Here is a 15,935-nt window from a genome sequence, read left to right as displayed (position 1 = left end):
CTCATTTCCAATACTGCACAGTACATTCCTCGCAATTTCTCCGCCAGTGTCAAATACATTCTATCACGCAAAATCGATTAATCTCATAAGATTAATAAACGTCACATCGACTCCACGATTGAATCGATCGATGCCGTATAACGCGCACTTGGATTACGTTACTTTAAAAGTTCGCAGAAGGCAGTAAACAACTTCTGCTTCGTACTGCGCGAGAATCACACGTGCTACCGTACGGATACGGAAGTAGATGGACGCGCGTGCACGTACACTCGAATACATGTACAAACTCGCATATAGAACGATTTCAGCGACTGAGGATGGTTTATGACCCGTAACCTTTCTACCCTCCCCCTTGCAACCCCTACCTTCGCGGATCTCCGCCCGCTCTATCCCGCGCAACGTGACTCCATCCCCCTGTAAACTCGATCCAATATATTAGGGTTAGCTTCAGCGGGAAGAAGCTATCGACGCCGACCTACCGAATCGCCGTCTTTGCCATTTCTGCCCGTCGAACTTTCAGACTCGATAGTTTGGATCCTGATAATCGATAGAAAAATTAACGGATCGCGGAAAAAGTAATCAGCTCTGAAGGAAGCGTGCAAATCGTCGAAGATTGTATCCTTCAATTAATTTACTGTATTTTACGATCCTCTGACGAGAGGACCGTATGTACAATGGTACATTGCTAAAGAATAGTTTAAATGTGATCCAATAAAAATTTAGGTTCCACGCAAGTTCTCTGAGCTAGTTTGCTTGCAATAAATTATTTGGCATAGCAGTAATTTCGTTAAAGAAATAAAATAGCGATAATTATTTTGAAGGTAAATTCGAAAAAAAAAAATGTTTTGTGGAAAAAGTGAGAGTTTCAAAATTTGTATCCAACAATGCGACGTTACGGCGAGAGCCGCGATCACATATGTACAACCTTTCTCCCTTCCATTTCCATTTTCTTCAATATGCAGTGCTCCGACACTACCCTTCTTACGATTGGCCGCTACAAGGGACCTCCGATACGTTCCGCCAGACGCTGGGGTTGGCAACTTTGAAGGATATTTTTTATTCATGTGACGTGTTTGAGGGCGCGGAAAAACACATTCTCCCGATCCAAGCTAGGATCGAACCAGGGGAATCGTACTTCCACCTACGTCTCTCTCGGTAAGAATCTTCAATTTTAAAATTCTCCCCGAGCCGGGTCTAGTCTCCTCGTCCCTTTCGATCAAGATAGACGAGTCAACATAAGGCAATTCGAGCAAAGTACAAAAGCTGGACAAATTTTAATGCATGTGCGAAAAAAAAATAATTTCGACGCAATTTTCTCTTTTATCCGTTTAATAATTATGACAAATAATGATAGCAGAATATTATCTCAGCATGTTTCTCTCAGTGTTTTGTCTCAATGTGTTTTTAAAGCGAAAATACAATTTTGAAAGAACGATCGTGCAGTGTTTTTATTTGCTGAGATTTTAGATCGGATAATCTTGGAAAATCTTGATATAAAGATGAGAAAAATTGTGTCCCGATTTTAGGACACAATATACGTCAATACTATTCTTTCCTACATGGGGCGTACGATAAAAAAAAGCTCTTTTGTTAATTGGTCGCTCAAAACCAAAGGATGGGGAGATTTCTGGGGAACTTGCAAGACGCAGCTCGTCCCGTGGGATATCAAGGAAATTCTACGGATCGGAAGTCTTTCAAATATTTAGCAGCAATATCCAATTTCTCCTCCTGTATCCCCACAATTCTTCATAGTTGATTTGCCGAGGCCATCGTTCGACTAAAGGCCATTATCGATCGCTCGCGTACATCTTTAATTAGAAAGGTCATATATCTTTAATTAGAAAGTGTAAAACTCTTGTAAAATGAAACATTGTTGCAACGATGAGATAGTTAATCGAGTCGCGAATAATGGAGATCATTTTAATTTTCCTATTAAACCAGCGTCTTCATCGAAGAATCAAAAATAGCGTATTTATAATTAAACAAATAAAATTAGAAATAAATGTTTAATATGAGCTAATGGATAACTTTTAAGAATTCCGGAGAGTCACATAATAAGTTTCCTCTTTTGTACCCTCATTTCAATCAGGACCTGTCAACACGAGAAAGTTAAGACGTATAGTACGCGCGCGAATAACTCTTTGGCAAGTTGCTGGTTTCGCCAACAGATAATTCCAGTGTGTGAGAAAATTGTTGATATCAGCGACACATAGTGGCTCGTCAATTTGGAAATGACAAGGCGGTCGGTTGCGCGGACACCGCCAAATGGAACTTCTAAATGGATAAGATATAAGAGTTAACACTCGAGCGAAAGGAGGAATTAGGTGTCTGATGTATGAGCCACCGTCATCTACCCGTTCACTTCCGATGAAGCATGCGCCTCGTAAATGATGGCGACATTTTCTTCGGATCGTCCTTTTGAAAATGTGATAAATCCACCGGATCGCGAGAATAAAGCGTCGCCATTAAAATGTAGAGTTAAATGTAGGGGAGATATTATGCGGAAGGCTCTTCGCGTATTACGCGGATTAGCAAATTGTCGTCTTCTTCTTGGTTCACGCGTGTTTATTCCAAACGTAAAAGTTCCTGAAAATTGATATCACCGACAAATCCACATATCGCGGGATCGATAAACCGCGGCGACGAGGGACATTCCCTTCGCGCAAAGTTTGCAGATTCGATCTTCGCGACATCGACACGAGCAAACGCACAAGTCAGGGAAGTAGAAGTGGATGGCAGGGTGATGCATGTCCCGTGTACCAAGGGGCGAGGGGATGGCACGGAAAACGTGATCCTGTGACTGATCCGTGAAAGCGTGAAAGGGTTTCCACTCCTTTTTCCACCCCTTTATCCACTCTACGAGAACACGGGGGTGTCGCGAGGCGACGATCAATCACTCCATGCCACAGCAACGACGCACCTCCCTTCCCACCTAACTGACGTGGACCCCTCAACCGCCACCCACTCCACCACCCCGGTTAGGATATTCACATAAAGGATTTCCACTGATATAGCCAAAACTAACGATGCTCCATTTGGATCAAATGTATGCTTTATACCATATTTCTATATTATGTGTTGTTTGTTACTTAAGCAGAAGAAAAAATACGAAAAAATGAGAAAAACCCATCATTATATCAACATTTTACGTAACCATTAAGGAAGTATTCTAGTTTGAAGGATTATTTGAAAAGCTACTGTTATGAATTTTTTCCAAAAAACATCTAGAGTATTGGCGTGTTAAATAAGTGTTTGTTACTTCTTTAACTTTATAAAAATTTCATTTTTAGTCCTTATTACTAATATAAAATAGAGATATTATTTCTAAATACAGCAAGATTTTAAAAATCCTGTTTATATTGTCTTACGAATTCTGTTCTTTGTGCGTAATTCAACAATCCAAGGTTTATTTTAATCTATAATTATCGTTAGAACTAGAATAAATCATTTATCGCAATGTTAAATAAAATGGCAATTAAGTAAAATAAAAATAAAGAACAAAATTTCTTAAATTTCAGCTGTCAAAAAAACTTTCAGAATATTAAAAAATTCTAATTTTAACCATAGCTACAAGTATTACAAATATTTAGCTGGAAGGCAGAAGTAGATCAGTTCAGTACTTTTTCAGAAAAGCCTGGGATAAGATTGAAAAACGTATTTATATTTACAAAAGGCTTCTACATATAAAGGATGTATAAAATAATGTGAATCTAGGGAATACTTACTTTCAATTTAGATTCTATCTTTGTTGAAATAAAGTCACACAATGTTGGAATTGTCATCAATAGATGATGTACTATTCTTTTAGCAGAACATATTTTAATTGATTACATAAATGATATTAAAGAGAAAACAACATTTTGTTCTCACACTATTTTTCAAAATTATTTTCCAAAACTTCAACATTTTTCCTGGCCAGCGTAACTACCTGACTTAAATATCATCGAGTTATTGCGAGCAGTTTTGTAGGACAAAGTGAAAACGGATTTTCTCTTCCAATGTCTCTTATATTCCCTAATAACTCTTAAAAGATATTCTGTGCTAGAAGAATAATGTAACATTGCACATTGATTATTTAAGCACTGTATGACCTTATTTCAAAAATCTGTATTAAACATTGAGATTATATAAGATGGATCAGTCACTCAATAAAATAAGTATTGTGTCTCTCAGGTGTTCACATTAGTTTGTCTATTCCTTGTATATAAAGCATGAATTACCTTATTCTGGTATACCAGAATAAGACTTATAAAATATATCTTCTTTTTCCTCTTTCGCGATATTGTTCGAGGATAAAGAACAAGATCGATTTTGATTACAAATAAATTAATAAGGACCTTGCGCGTTAGTTCACGAGCATCATTTGGCCTATATACCACGTTTTTCAAAACCTGAAAATAACGACAAGCTGCTCGAATTTCATCAAATCATTTTATTCTTAATAGTATAAAGATTGAAAATTGATTGAAAGAAAATCGATTTTTTTTTGACCTGTCAAACTAAAATACCCCCTAAATGTGCGCCAAGATCTCGCACCAAAAGTATATTCTCCAAAAGGCAATTTTTCTTACTTATTTGTTACGAGTAATGTATTAATTTTTAACAAAATAGAACACGCCTCGAAGAAAGTGTTTGATGCTCACTACAGACTTTTCTTCGGCAAAATATCGACGAGTGCAAAGAAAAGAAGGAAGGAAGGAAGGAAGGAAGGAAGAACGGTTGGACTGCGAGAAAGAGAAAAAGGGCGGCGAGCGAGTGGCGATTAAGGATCGTAGGGAAGCGAGCACGCACTGGAAATCGTAGGTCAAGATATCCAATGCCGCTTTTACGGGCCGTGTCCGTGTCGGGAGATACTAAAACTAATGTATTCATGAGATAATTATTTCTTGCATTCATTACGGGGCTGTAAAGTTTTTATTGGACTCTGACCGAGCTGGCAAAGCGCGAGGCACCTTTACAAAGTTAGAGACGACTTGCTCTCTCTCGATCGCCTCTTTCTTCTATTTCATGCGGGCCCGTTTACGGCACATTTAAGGACAGTTCTTAGCCCCGGATCGTGCTGATAACCTCCGAAACTCAAACAAGCTAGCGATATCAGGAATGCTAAAAGCATTCTTCAGTAATGTTTAACGGCCCGGGCAATATTTCGACGACCGTATCCGTACTGTACAGCACAAGAAATGCAGACTGCTTCGTCCTTACGCTTTACGTACGTTACATTGCTGGTTTTGGTGAATCAAAATGATCTCAAATATCATCTCACAAAGACGTATAAAGAATTTATGTAATATATTCAAGCATTAAGAATATATTTAAGATTAACCAGGATTTTTTTCAAAAATGAGAGAAAGAATATTTGAAAAAAGGCTGATGTTAAAGGATTAATATTGTCAAATGGATCTATGTGTAAACGATGTCAATATAATATTTCGCTCCAGATAATCTTTGTATCATTACAAAATTTTCATTATTATATTTACTTCTAACATTTTTATCTGAATTTTTAATTTCATATATTATCGTACAGGAGTCTTCTTTGCTTATTATTTTGATTGTCCGTATAGAAACTGTATAAAGCATAGAATTGAGCAGCTCGTACAACAAAACGTTTCTCGCGCGCGGATAATTCAGCCGTTTCCTCTCTTAAAACGCGGGAATGGTATTAAATGCCTCGCGAAAGAGTGATTAATTGGAAGCGCAGCGCCGCACAGGAATATCGACGACAGCTCGTCGGAACGAAGAGCCTTATTCTGCTTTGTACATCCGCCAATTATATCTCTTCAATTAGAGTCACTTCCGTGCAACACCGTCTCAGACATTATATAATAAAGAGATGCTCGTTAAAAACTTTTTCATTCGCGGCCCGCTGTTTTTTCCCTTTCCCACTTTAAATATGCAAATCGCAACTTAATGACCAATCAAAGAGTTTGGCTGCAAATTACGCTGCACTTCGGTGTCTACTTCATTAAGCATCTTTATAGTTGAAACTCTTTCTTCATCATTCCTCAATTTAATTCATTATTACCAAAATAGATACCGCGCGATAATTCTTTTGTACAATTTCGATATTCTGCTCAAATAAAATATCGATATCTATGAACTGTGTTCGTTTCGTCGCATTGTATTTCGATAATATTGTATTTTAGTGAAGTTATAAATGTGTAATTAAACCTTGAATATATAATATCTATATAATGTACAATACATAAAATCTGTATTGAATCTTTTAGATTTATCAAGTTGTATCTTCGCAAATCTAAATTTTATTTCCAAGTCATATTTATCGTTGATGAATGAATGCAATTTTCTCGAGCATACTGGACAAAAAATCGAGCGACATAAGAAGTGAAGAAATATCTGACATTCTAACTTTGCAGACGTCCATTAGATGTTCTTTGGACATCTTTTGGACTTTCGTGTTGCTTGGAAGTTTCCAAAGAAACTCGCTTAAAGATTTCGATTCGATTCAACCTGCGTCCTATTAGACTTTAACATCGCAATCGAGAATTTTTCTTGCACTAATACTCTTTCAGTATTATATAACTAAGAAAAAGAAATACACGGTACAAAGAAAAGAGTAACACTGTGCAGAGACACGGTAGCAGAGACTGTCCCGGAAGGACATAGGCGCTGGTGGAATATTAACAACTTCGTCTGGAGAAAGGACATTATTCCTTTCTGCACTGCTTCCGCTGAGTGGGAAAAATATATCAATTTCTCCATCATAAAAATGAGTTTATGCGTTGCACACGAGGAATGACAAACATTCTATGAACTTCTCCATGTCCCGGCATTGACACAACCAAGAAATATGTCAACGTCCGTGGAATAAGAGAGAAAAAAAAGAGAAATGGAGATGGAATTTTTTCTTTTTTCCATATTTTTCTTGTTACTAGTTACACAGAAAAAAAATAGTATCAAATTAACAATTCATTGTTTTATACATAAGCAAGAATATAAAATCTTCTTGGAAGAATTTATAATCTTAAACAGACATAATTTGCTTATACGAAGAAAAGAATTTTCTTTATGTAAGCAAAATTATGTCTGTTTAAGATTATAAATTCTTTCAAGAAGATTTTATATTCTTACTTATATATGAAACAATGAATTGTTGATTTAATAATAATTTTTTTCTTTGCACTATGAATTCTATTAACTTTTTCATCACGGATATCTTTCTTTATCATACTGCATTAATTTTTTTTTTCGAATCTTTCTGTACTAACAAACTGTACATGTGAATTAACTTTGACATTTTAGTAAATAATAGAGGTACATAATAGATTTCAAGTAAATAATGTGGAGGAATGTTCTTAAATTTATTTTGATTTCCGATAGATCTGTATTTACTAAAAATTTGAAAAACGATGAAAAAAAGCACAAATGGTCTGTAAATACAGGCATTTTATAATTGTTACAGGAACTAAATCATGTTGTAAATCGGATGTCTATCCTAACATGCGCTTCTCTTACAAGTTATTACTTACCGAAGGGACGAGGAGAAGATCTGGAGAAATCGGATTTTCTCGACGCGAGAAACTCTAAACGGAAGAACGATCGATGCCGTGGGCGCAAACGTCGAGACACGAGATTTTCGCACGTGTTCACAGGCCTGTCTGTGCGATTTCCGTAATCCTGCGCCGCTCGCGTTCGCGCTCGCGTTCAAGCTCGCGCTCGCGCTCGAGCTTTCGTTTCTCCCTGTAAAAAGGAGAGCAAAATTGAAATCGGCTTTCCGAAATTGCGCGCCGTCCCGTAAGCATCCCCAGGGAAGGAAATGCAAACACGCCTATACTGAATACGTGGTCCATCAAAGAAGGGAAACAACAAAAGAGTGCAGAATTCTTGGGATTGAGAGATACACATGTTGTCACTCTTAGGGTCGAGACCTTCGTATCTAAATCCAAGATAAATCCAAGAGGAGTACTAGAAAGCTTTAAGTTCAAATAAACGTTTGTACACGATATATAAGAAATTATTTAGTGATATATATATATATATAAAGAATTTAAGAGATGACTTCTTTGGAAAAAATGATAAAATATTAAGATATGTGTGGTTTAGAATATTAAATATAGTTTAATTTAGTTATATATTGTGCCTTTTGCAATAATAAAAATTAAATATAATATATACGTAAAAAACAATGTAAATTTTTCCAGCTCTGCGAATGCTCGAGCAAAGCACAAAATAATATTTAAGCAGAACAATAACGAGCATACCTAGATAGAAGTATTATTTAGATATGTTAAATTAATATTGTTTATTGATAATCAACCTAGAGTATATGTGGAACGTTTCGATTTTCCTTAGTGAATTCTTAGCTAATTTTACTAATATCTGAATTTAGTGACCATACATTATTTAGAATAAAAAAAGAAAATAAAAAGAAATATAAATAAATATAGAAATAAAAAAGAAATAATGTAAATGATAAAAAATATATTACAATGTAATAAATAATGATTTACATTATACATTGATGGAAAAATTTCCAATTTTTAATAAATATTTATTTGAATAGTGTTAATGAAATATTTACTAAATATAAATATATATTTATTTAATCAAGAATCAAATAAGCATCATTTTTTCTTATTCTACAGTAGACGTACCGTAAATAAATATTTTATTAATACTATTCGAATAAATATTTACTATTTAGGAATTTTTTCCCTCAGTGTATGTATACATCATTTTATTAAAACATTTCATTATTTTTAAAAAATGTGTAAGAAAAGATGCGAATATACGATAAATGCAATAAGATTAAAATTTTTTAATTTTTTTTAATTAAAAAAAATATTAAAGAATAAGTATATAAAATATGTAAAAGTTTATAAAATACTATATGATGTCAGTTATTATTTTAATTTTAATAAATTAAAATACATTAGATACACACATTAAAGTTGAAATATTATTGCAAATATTTTAAAACAAATATATTACTAGTGCTAGTATGTAATTAGCTTCATTTTAATTACTATTAATAAAAAGTTACTTTTCGCTGAAATTATTTATAAAAAGTATTTCATAAAGTTACTAGCTGCGTCATCTGTTGCAATTACAAGGTATTATAATTATGATTGTTAGAGTAAATGTGGGTAAGAAATCAATTGTAGCGCCATCATACGAACATCAGTTGAAACGTGTGTCCTTTTTAAGTATAAATCGATTTGTTCAAAAATATATTACAGAAAGACAATAAAGATCATATTTTATTTTTAATGAAAAAGAAATATCTTTTTAGTAATAAAACTTTAAAAATAATTTATATTGAAATAATTTTTAAGATAACATCTTAAATAAAACATGAATACGTAATGATACACAAATATAAAAGTTTAAGAAACAAACAAACTTACCTTTGAAATGCGATATATATACATATGTATCACACAGTATACACTATATATAATATATTTCAAACTTTTAGAGTTTATATAATTTAGATTGTACAACCAATAGAATAATAGTATGAAAATAAAAATATCACATATATGCATATATTCGCACATTCAAATTGTTATCAAATATCGAAAAATATCCGATTGATTGAAAATAATTGAAAAACCAGTCACACTACACGTTCTTTCACCCTTGAGCTCCACCGTAAAACTGACTACCCTTTTTCCAGAAGCTTATATGGAAAGCAATAGGGAATGTAAGCTCCACCCATTTCTCACTCCAAAAGAAGATAAAAAAATGTAAATTTAGAATGCATGTTGTTATATAACTTTAGTCCAAATTCATTACAAAGTTTTCATGTAATAAAATAGTAATATCTTATTATATGAAATACATAAGAATTGTATCAGTATTACATATTCATTGTCTACTTCATTTCTTCAATAATTCTTATAAATAATTATTTATGCAAAATTATTGCTTAAACCTAAGGCAATTATTTTACAATTTTTCTCTTTGTAAATAGCATAAAATATTTTAGTGCACAATTTTGGGGATTGATCAGAAAGGGGTGAGTATTTTTTCCATTCAAGGGATAAAAAAGGGTGAAGGGTTGAAAGGAAGAAAAGAGAGGGCTAACATTTTTTCTCACTGGTATTTCTTTGTGTGCTATTCTAATAGTACTTCAATAAGCAATAATTTTAAGATTGCAGTTTTAAAAAGTTTTTAATTAGATAATATGAAGATAACATTTAGCATTTCTCAAAATGTATTTAAGATTGTTCAAGATAAATTAAAGAATATTTTTAAAAAATATTTATAGATTCTAAATGTTGCTGAAAAATATAAAGCATATACATATTTTTCGTTACATATATATTTATTTTTATAGATAAAAATTAATTCATATTTAAATATCTAAACAGCATAGAAAACTTTGTAACCTATTTTTAAAAAATGAAAAATAATTTCTAAAAATATGAACAAAAAACACGTAATATGTACATATGTAAATATACAAAAGAAATAAAATAGGATTAAATAGTGTTCCTTCACAGAAGCAGTCTGTAAATTTTTAATAAATGTAAATTGTTGTCTTGATACACTTAAAATTATTACACACTCAAAGCTACCACTTCACATAATCCTGACATCCTAACAATTGCTTGATAACACACTGCGAAGCAGATCTGACAACAGCCTGTGACGAACTGAGCTACCCTTTCCATGCAGAGTAGTTCGCAGGGTAGATTCGATACTGTCCTACCCAATCACAGGCAGCTCCCAGCCAACCCCCAGGAGTTTATCCTCCGTAAGGAACGTTGGAGAGGGACAGCGAGCCACAGTCTCCGGCATACCGAGCATGCTCTGACGGAACAGTCAAAATCCCATGTATCGTGACCTATCAATTTTGATAGAAAACAGGAGAAAAAATTGTCCAATTTAATATTTATGCAACAAAGGTTAATAGATGTCTTATTAATATCTAGCTTACTTGTGTTATTGATCTACCTTTGCTTAACATATATAAAGGCACTGTATACTATATCTGTAATACTTATTTTAATGGAAAAATATAAAAACCATAATGTATACAAGTCACAAATTGCTGAAGAACTGTAGTCAATACTTTTGCTGCTGCAACACCCTTTTTTTAGCAGCTACCCCTTTTTATGGGGAAAGGGGTGGCTGTACCCCTTTCAAAGGGGTTAAAATATAAAAGAGGGGACTATGTAATGTGCCATCAGAGAGATCTTTTATCAAAGAACCAAATGGTCCTAAATTGAATAATGGCAGTCAGAAAGTATGCTATTTCGCTTATTTTTTTTTATAATCACGAACTTTTGACACTTTTGTATACAAACTTTAAATCATTAAAACACAAGTTTCAATAATAGAAAAATACAATTTACTACAACATATATATCTGTCATGATAAGATAACATCTGATAAACAATATTTAATATGATAGTTAATCACAAAATCAATAAAAATGTTTTTTTCTTACCATTTTCTCTATAACCTAACAAGTTCGAAACATTTTCTTCTTCCACTGAGAAATATCCGATAAAAATGACAAAATAATATTTTATCTTCAATATCATAAAACACGATTTATATTTTTGCTTATCAAGATTTTCTTTTATACATTAAACAACATTTTTTTTATTAAATCATGCTCACAACGTGGTTGGGTTAGGTTGAAGTTTCAGGATCCATCTTTATCCACTGAGCAGTGGCCAGAAATGTGATATACGAGTTTCAAGAGTTCACCACGTTTGCGACATGAGATTTGTTCCTTGCAACTGATCTTTTTGTATTTCTGATTTTTTTTCCTTTTCTCTCTAATGCCTAATTATATGTTTATTTCATTGTAAGTGCAAAAGATATCGTACAGTTGCGTACAGCTGCAAGAAACTACACAAGCAAAAGAATAGACTTACATACGGTAGTGTGTCATGATGTTCATTATTTGGTTATGATTCGTTCATCTCTTAGTTGACATCACAAATTGACTGAACATCACTAAAAAATGACGCTATATCACTTCGGAAATTGTTTAGCATTGGTATACGTGCCATATTACTTGACCTACAAATATTCTGGCTTGTAAGTATTGAAGGAATATTCTCAGTTGTAACCTAAATTTTATTAAGAATACGTACAGTAAAGGAAAATGTGCATTTTCAGGTCGGAATACGGTGCATTCTGGAAATGTATTCAAGCCGGTGGCATTTATATATTCACGCAGCTTGTAAAAATGCTGGCGCTTGCAACATTTTTTCCAACTGCTGATAGCGTGGGAGAAGAGGGTTTTGATGTTTTTGGAGTATGTATATTATTATTAATAACGAATTCAATTGGACTGCATTAGTGCTCACCAATGCACATAAAACTAATTCACTGCTTAAATATAAAAGTGATATATCACATATTTTTATGTCGATTTTTGTACAGTTTAATGCTTTAATGAAGACCAATGTGCACAAGTGTGTCTAATCGAATTTGCTATAAATCTTTTTCCAAAAATAAGTTACTTGTCCTGATTTAAAAAAATGTTCTATTTAAGATAATATTTATCGCAATACTCTACAATTTAAAAATGTTTATTAGTATCAATATTATTAAATTATTAATTTGATTTGTGATACTGCTATTTTAATTTAGGATTATATTTGAGACTGAAAGTTATGATTGACATGCAGTTTGCAAAACTAGAAAATTTAAGTAAATTTATTGAAATATTATTAAAAAATATTACTAAAAATATAGCTGTAATTATACAAGATACTTTTCTATTTATTTGTGTTATTCATGTATTAATCTAGTTTCATTTATTAATTGTTAACAAATTATTTTTTCAATGTTCTCAATTAAACAATTATTAAAATTTTTTAAATTTATTAAATTAAATTATTAAATTATTAAGCATTAAATTAATAAAGTTAAAACAAGATCTACTTTAATCAAAATAGCATTTTTCTTATTTCTTGTGTTACTTACATATCGGTTTAATATGTGATATATTATTAAAATTTTATTACATTTACTTTATATTATTTAACATTGTTTTTTTACAAATATATTACTATTTTTAAAAAGAATTAAAAAACACTGTATAAAAAAACTAATGTTTTAGGAATTTTTAAAATCATCCATTGATCTGGCAGATTTGGTGGGAATTTTATTAGTACTAAATAGTATACCTGGCAAAGGTCATGCCAAGGTATTAACTGCGGGTATAGGATGGGCAGGAGCTGAGGTGTTGCTTACAAGATTTTTGTTGCTCTGGGTTGGAGCGCGTGGTGCTGAGTTTGATTGGAAATATATCCAAAAGAGTCTCGAGTCAAACATCAATTTGGTAAGAACTTATTATCTAAATTTTATGATGAGAAATTGATGCAAGTGTAAGGAAACCAAAACTTATTGGAAATTCCTAACAGGTGCAACACATAACAACTGCAACACTGGTTTGGTTATGGTCTAGACACGATTTACGACGTGGTTTAGTTCCTATAGTAATTAGTATGCTCGTACTTACAGTGTACAGGCCACTTATGCTAGACTTTCTTTCATCATTTTTATTAGCTGGTCCATGGTCGACGCTTATTATTAAGGCAATTACTACCTTTTTGATTGGTGCAACGACGTTGCATATTTATGCAGGTCTCGCACATTCAATTGGAATTTTTTAAATAATACCTCAATTTATATGCATACTTATTATGTGTGAGTGGTGTAAGGTTGCATTGATCAATGTGTTCCATTTTCCAATATTATATAATATCATAATTGTACATTGCATAATAAATGCGTTGTTATTATATTTATATTGTATTATTTTTATCTACAGAATTTTATGTTATAAATTTCACAATTTGAAAGTATTTCTTGTTAAATATTAATAATATCCAACAATCATCTTGCGAGCTATAATATGCTGTAGTGATGTATTGTATGAGAAGAGAGGATTTTTTTTTAAAGTTGATATATTTTCTTTTAAATGAGATTTTTTCAATGATAGAAATATCAAAAAGGTATATAGTTTTTTCCAAACAATATCATGAAAAAATACTTTTGTATCAGTATACGTTATATTATGTGAATTTCATCATATTTCCGATTTCCTTGATTTAAACTGTACTGTATGAATGATGCATCTTTATTCAATTTTTTAAATGAAAAATATAAATATACAGAAGTGTGAAATATAAAATAAAATTCTTTTTAAGTTATTTTTATTAATAAAGTATATTTACAATAATATATTTTCTTATGGCAGTTCTATTATTTTAATTAATATCCTTGATTCAAGAATATTTTAAGAACAATGGCCGAGAATGATTTTTATCATCTCATTGTCCTTTATTCTATAGACTGTTCTTTTGTAGTTAACGGACGTTAGTGACCGCAGATCTGCATATATATAAATATTCATGATGATAATCGTTTTAGAATAGACCTCGCTAATGACAGACCTTGATTGTTTCGAATTTGAAGCTAAGCCAAAGCTAAAAGGGACAAATTATTTTCCCCTCCTTCGATCATAAATCATCGGAAAAAACTAAACGTTATTCTTAATTAATTTTCAAATTAATTTTAAATATTGTAACTATATTTTGTTGTATACATTTTGTTGTTTTATCTACTCATTACGAGTTTGTGTACAAAATATGCAATACAATAAAAATTAATCAAAGAAATTAAAAAACTATAAATAAAAAAGGAATATATTTGTGTGTCATGTTTTATGTGTAACTTACTGTTTTTAAAAATTTTAATATTATATTGGAATTTTTTGAAAGATATAATTTATTAACTTTGCTAATTCTCGCAAATGTATAAATCATAGAAGTAGAGTATTTCCCTGGCTTATATATTAATGGCGTGAATCATCTCAGAGAGAGTTACACAGTGGAATTTCCATTTCAACTATTAATTGTGAGTATTTACCAGTATGAACTTTCTTTGTTTTAATAACATCGATCTAAACAGTTTATTTAAACTAATCATTTATAATAAAGCAAAGTTTTCTCAAATATAATGCATAATTTATGTATGTAATTAGTATTCTTTTTCTTTAAATTTATGATTCAAAATCTGCTCAGGGACATGACAGATCTGTCTACAGACCTGCTGACCATCCTTTCAGTTAGTCCGATTTAGCATCGTTGACAATATTGGAATTTAAATTGACTAATAACGCACATTATATCAATAAACTCTTATGAAAGTTGGCGAGAATGTGTGTTTGTATGTACAATTAAAATTATGACGTCCCTTATGACATCATTTTATTTAGAATTTGTACGTAAAAAACTAAATTTTATGAAATTTTGCGACATATTAATGAATAATTTGCTTTCAGCGGAATGTTCTGGAACAAGTTGACGTTTTGCAATTTTATAAATGCGTTTTTTTGAACTTTACTAGATCAGTGTGACCTCTATCACGTAACTGGGAATCACTTATCATGCAGATATATGATGTACTTTTCTCTTATCATACAAATAATGCAATAAATATGTGACATTTTACTTACGTAGGTGCAATGAGAAAAATCTAATGTCTCTAGCGTCATTATTTATGAGTGTAAACAAGATACATAGATTTTTCATTTATTTTCATAAATTTCCATACTTTACGATTTATCAAAAATATGAGATTTCCAAATTTTAATTTTAGATTTATAGTTTTTGTTAAACACAAAAGCGAAAGCGTGATCTCCTTTTTTTCTCAAATAATTGTTTTAATTTTTGTAATTCAGAATTATATAATTTTTTAAAAGAAATTTCATGTTAACATTCCAATCAGCTGACAATGTTTTTTGAAATATTAAAAAAAATATTTAATCAATGTCTGCTGATTAGGGTATCTTTGGTACATTTATTTATAGCTATTTCGCAAACAATACATACAACAGAAGATTGCTTTACGTTTTATACTTTCGATTAATTAGTTTTATGAAAATATTCAGGAAAATAAATATTTTTATACACACATGCACGTGTACAGGTGCATT

At 31.7% G+C, this 15,935-nt stretch overlaps 2 protein-coding genes across 3 annotated transcripts in view; one reads left to right on the top strand and one right to left on the bottom strand.

Annotated features, from left to right (window-relative positions):
• Positions 1-11,662, bottom strand: part of LOC105202357 — a 49,253-nt gene extending 37,591 nt beyond the window's left edge. The window contains exons 1-3 of one of the 2 annotated variants that reach the window (XM_039450059.1): positions 11,421-11,662; positions 10,535-10,813; positions 7,491-7,701 (exon numbers count right to left, since the gene is read on the bottom strand). In XM_039450059.1, the coding sequence (XP_039305993.1) occupies positions 7,491-7,701; positions 10,535-10,640 (317 nt within the window). In that variant the 5' untranslated portion in view covers positions 10,641-10,813; positions 11,421-11,662. Of the gene's footprint in view, positions 1-7,490; positions 7,702-10,534; positions 11,190-11,420 lie in introns of both variants that reach the window. The other variant, XM_039450060.1, reaches the window with a different exon arrangement.
• Positions 11,663-11,687: 25 nt separating this feature from the next.
• On the top strand, positions 11,688-13,739 carry LOC105202349 (transmembrane protein 147). The gene is made up of 4 exons (XM_011170815.3): positions 11,688-12,022; positions 12,104-12,242; positions 13,053-13,274; positions 13,357-13,739. Exons 1-4 carry the CDS (start codon positions 11,946-11,948, stop codon positions 13,606-13,608), a joined length of 690 nt encoding a protein of 229 aa, XP_011169117.1. The 5' UTR covers positions 11,688-11,945; the 3' UTR covers positions 13,609-13,739.
• The last annotated feature ends 2,196 nt before the right edge of the window (positions 13,740-15,935 follow it).

Source organism: Solenopsis invicta, chromosome 5 (assembly GCF_016802725.1).
Source record: "Solenopsis invicta isolate M01_SB chromosome 5, UNIL_Sinv_3.0, whole genome shotgun sequence".
Classification (NCBI taxonomy): Eukaryota; Metazoa; Arthropoda; class Insecta; order Hymenoptera; family Formicidae; genus Solenopsis; species Solenopsis invicta.
Note: the sequence above shows the minus strand (reverse complement) of the source record. Positions and strands in the feature narration are given on the sequence as shown.

What these genes read in the sequence shown, in the direction of transcription:
- LOC105202349 (XM_011170815.3), top strand. Translation starts at nt 11,946, where the DNA reads ATGACGCTATATCACTTCGGAAATTGTTTAGCATTGGTATACGTGCCA. An exon ending in AGGGTTTTGATGTTTTTGGA is followed by an intron (nt 12,243 to 13,052) that starts GTATGTATATTA and finishes CTAATGTTTTAG; the next exon opens with GAATTTTTAAAATCATCCAT. An exon ending in TCGAGTCAAACATCAATTTG is followed by an intron (nt 13,275 to 13,356) that starts GTAAGAACTTAT and finishes AATTCCTAACAG; the next exon opens with GTGCAACACATAACAACTGC.